The 4,016-nt window shown below is 50.4% G+C and overlaps 1 protein-coding gene across 1 annotated transcript in view; it reads left to right on the top strand.

Annotated features, from left to right (window-relative positions):
• The window catches only part of DTX2 (deltex E3 ubiquitin ligase 2), a 36,738-nt gene that overhangs the window by 30,789 nt on the left and 1,933 nt on the right, over positions 1-4,016 (top strand). Inside the window, exon 7 of the mRNA XM_007942360.2 lies at positions 3,481-3,570. Coding sequence (XP_007940551.1) covers positions 3,481-3,570 — 90 coding nt within the window. The remainder of the gene's footprint in view (positions 1-3,480; positions 3,571-4,016) is intronic.

The following is a 4,016-nucleotide window of genomic DNA, read 5'->3' as shown; positions in this document are numbered from 1 at the left end:
TTTTAAATCTTAGTCATCCTAACAGGAGTGAAATGCCATCTCATTGTGGCTTTGATTTGCATCTTTTTTCCATGTATTTGATGGCCATTTGAATCTCCTCTTTGTGAAATATCTATTCAAATCCTTTGCCCATTTTATGATTGGGTTATATGTCTTGCCAAAGTTTTATACATATTTTGATCATTAGATTCTTGTCAGATATTTGGCTTCCATAGATATTCTCCCAGTTGGTGGCTTATTTTTTCATTTTTTTGGTAAAGTCTTTCAGTGAACAAAAGTTTTTGTTTTTCACGTGGTCCCATTTATTTATTTTGTTGTTCACTGTTTGTGCTTTTGTTGTTATATTGAACAGTCGGTTATAAAATCAATGGCAGCATTGGCTCTACATTTTCTTTATAGAGTGTTACGGTTTTAGTTTGCACACTTAGCTCCTTAATCCATTTGGAATTTGTTTTTGTGTATGGTGTGAGGCAGGGATCCTGTTTCATTTTTTGCATGTGGAAATCCAGATTTTTCTGCTGTTGAAGAGACTATTCTTCCCCATCAAATGGACTTAGCACCCTTGTCAAACATCAGTTGACCACAGATGTATGGGTTTATTTCTGGACTCTCATTTCTGCTCACTTGGCCTTTGTATCTGTGGTTGAACCAGGACCAGGCTGATTTGATTACTGCAGCTGTGTAGCATGTTTTGAAATCACAAAGTATGAGTCCTCATACTTCATTCTTCTTTTTCAACATGACGTTAGCAGTTCCCTGCTTCTTTCCATTCCATGCACAGTTAATTAGGTTTTTCTGTTTTTGTACAGAAGGCTTAGTTTTAGTTGGGGTTGCACTGAATTCAGCCTCTGTTCTTGTTGCTCTTCATCTGTGACCATTTTACCCTCCTATTGGCTGATTCTTCTGTCTGATGAGTCTGTCGGTTGCTCTCCAGCACCTCTATCTTTTAACTATTTAATCCTCTAATTGGCTGCTTCTTTCTTTGTCTGATTAATCTGAGGGTAAGTCCTTCTTTTGTTCTCGTTTTAGTTATTGTCTCTTTCGATTGCAGTATTTCTTTTCAGAACCTCATTTTGTTCTTACATTGTTTTCCTTATTTGCTTTGGCTTTTTGTCTTTGTTTTCCCTTAGTTCTTTAATTATGTTCAACATGGTGTTATATTCTTCCTTTTTTTTTTCCCCTCCTATTGTCTGGTCATCCCTGGATGTGCTTTCACGCCCTTCTTCATGATCCGTTTGGATGGGCCATTGTTTCCCTGCTCTTTGTGTCCCGTGATTTTTTGTTGGGGCATTGGAATTTTCAAAGGTGTTAATCAACGTCCTCAGCTTTTCCTAGTATTTGATGTTCATACCCACACTATTTTATGTAAGAAACTCTTATGTGGGCAGGTCCTTTGGCCTTTGCTTACTGTTTCCTCTCTCTCTCTGTGATACAGTTTCTTCTCCCACCTTGATTTTATTGGAATTTGAAAGCTTCAGATCTTGTTTTTCAACTTTCAATCTCTCACAAACAGACCAGAGATAACCCTGTGGTCAGTTTGTTCACCAGTGGGCACTGCCACTCAGGTGAAATACTGGTTAATATTCAGTGTACCCACCAGGGGGCACTGTCCCCTGTCTGTGGTTATTACTCCCTTCCCTTCTGTTTCTACAATCATGTTTTCAGTCAGAAAACACCTAGGGAGGTGTCTTTGGACCTAGTTGTTGCCCTTCAGTTTTGCCCACGCTTTCTTTCCCTGCATTGTGGGAATGGCTTATAGCTGAGCCGGCATTCAGGGGAAGCACGGGCAGACTTCTGTCCATTTCAGGAGGAGGAGGGGCTGGCACTCCCTAGCAGGACCTTGGAGAGATCTGTCTTGTTGGCTTCAAAGCCCCAGTGGCCCTGTGGTGGTTGGGGAAGCAGGCTGTACTCAGGTGACCCACCTCCTGACTTGTCAGGAACCTTCTGAGGAGTTTGTATCAGTCCAGTGTCCCACAGTTACCTTTTGGGGGAGGTAGTCCCACTGAATGGGCCCCTGGGGTCTGCCTTGTTGTCAGAGCCTGTGCTGATATGATGGCTGTGGGTGTGGCTTCCTGGCCCACAGCAGCCTCAGTCAGCTGCCCTAGCACCAGCGGTAAGGGGAAGCAGACAGGCCTTAGCTGATTCCCCAGGAGGCCTGTCCTGTTGGTGTCAGGGCCTGAGCTAGGGGCTGCTCAGCGAGGCAGCTGGAGTGTTTACTGGGAGCAGACGCCACTGCAGGGGCCTTCTGTAGCAGTTCACAGTAAGCCTGGGGCTGTGGCCTCCGCGTGAGGGAGGTGCTGGCCAGTCCAAATGGATCCCTGGGAAAGGCCTCCCTGTTGACTGGAGGGCAGAAGCGTGGGATCCTGTCTCTCTGTACAGGCAGGGACTGTGGGTGGTTAGGGAAGCAGGCTCTTTTTCTGGGGCCACCACCCCAGTTCTCAGCACCCAGCGGCCTGCGTGGCTCGGGGAGCAGCAGGGACGGTGGGAGAGAGATTTTTCATACAAACGTGACTTGTTGATTTGCTGATTCCTCCCTCTCAGTGGTTCCCGGCTGAGTCCCACTTCCTTGTCCTTGTTCTGTTTGTGGGTGAGAGTCGCAACAATGGTTGTTTATACCGCCGTCTTTCCAGAGTCAGGAGCCCGTTCTTGAAAGACAGACCCAGACTCAGGTGTGGGTTTGGAGTGGTAGGGTGGCATCTGAATGTCAGGAACAAGACAGAAAGCCAAGCACCAGGCCCTAGTGGAGACTCAGACAGGAGCCTTGGCCCTTCAGGTCGCCTGCTTCAGGCCAGGGTTGATCTCCAAGCCTGGGACAGGATGGGAAGACACAATGCTATGGGAACTGGGAGCTAAGCAGGCCCAGTCTGCAGCAGGTGGGGTGTCTGTTCACCTGGTCTGTTTAATCATGTGCTTTCCCCCTTTTCCTCCACTTCCCTCCAAGGAATAGTAACACATTCCAGACAGGGCTAGAGCCCCAGAGCGTGGGCGTGTGTGTTGAGTTGCTGTTGTCGCTGGTGTGGCAGAGGGCGGGAGCATGACCGATCTGTCCGCTGCCCCAGCCCCTCACCCTTCCCCCTTGGTGCTGCTGTGTGGGGCTCCCCTGCCCCAGGCGGTGCTGAGAGCCAGGGAGCAGCTGACAGGCGGGGTTGTGTGCTGGTGTGTGGGCTACATCAAGGAAGGTCCTCCATTCAGTCCAGTGAGGCCACTGGACTGTGCTGAGAACTTGAGAGGATATGTCCCAGCCTCTGCAGGGCGCCTACTTCACTGGGGAGGGTGGTTGTGGGTGGGGGGGTGACATGTGCGTGGGGTCTTTGAGGGGCTGCGTTGAAGGCAGACATTTATTTAGTTCCTTCAGTGCAAGAGCAGGCCCTGGCCAGGAAGGCAAGGGCTGGGGTTCCTCATCTAGTGCACCCCTCAGCTGGCCAGGCACGGGCCCTTCTTCACGCTGCTCCATTCCTGGTCTTTGTGCTCTTCCTGCAGGGGCCCGAACATCCCAACCCTGGAAAGCCGTTCACTGCCAGGGGGTTTCCCCGCCAGTGCTACCTTCCGGACAATGCCCAGGGTCGCAAGGTGAGGTCCTGCCCGCTGCCTGTGGTGAGAGGGAGGGTGGCCCTGTCTCCATGAAGCCCATGCCAGCTGTTTGTTCAAAGTGCAGGAGCAGCTGGGGTGGGGGCAGGGCGTCGGCAGAAGGTCATCCTGGCTCCCACTGGGCACGTGCTCTCTGCTGTCATGTGAGGATGAGCTTGAGGGACTGTCCTCGGCATTTGTCATCTGCCCATGCCCCTCCCCAGGTGCCTGCTGTGTGTATCAGGCACCCTCGGGCGCTGGGGTAGGTAACGAGAGAGGATCCATCTCCACCAGCAGAAAGTTACTGTCTCACTGCTGGAGGCCGAGTCCAGGCTCCGGCCATCCATCCATCGGCAGGGCTGTCTCTCACTCACTCTGTGTCTCATCTTTCTCCCTCTCCCCGCTCTCTCCACTCTGGGGGGAGAGCCTTCTTTTCTCTGGCAGCTCTC

The sequence above is a fragment of the Orycteropus afer genome, unplaced genomic scaffold, assembly GCF_000298275.1.
Source record: "Orycteropus afer afer isolate SDZICR_OR568_19922 unplaced genomic scaffold, OryAfe1.0 scaffold00006, whole genome shotgun sequence".
Classification (NCBI taxonomy): Eukaryota; Metazoa; Chordata; class Mammalia; order Tubulidentata; family Orycteropodidae; genus Orycteropus; species Orycteropus afer.
The sequence above is the reverse complement of the archived record's forward strand: the minus strand, read 5'-3'. Positions and strand labels throughout refer to the sequence as shown.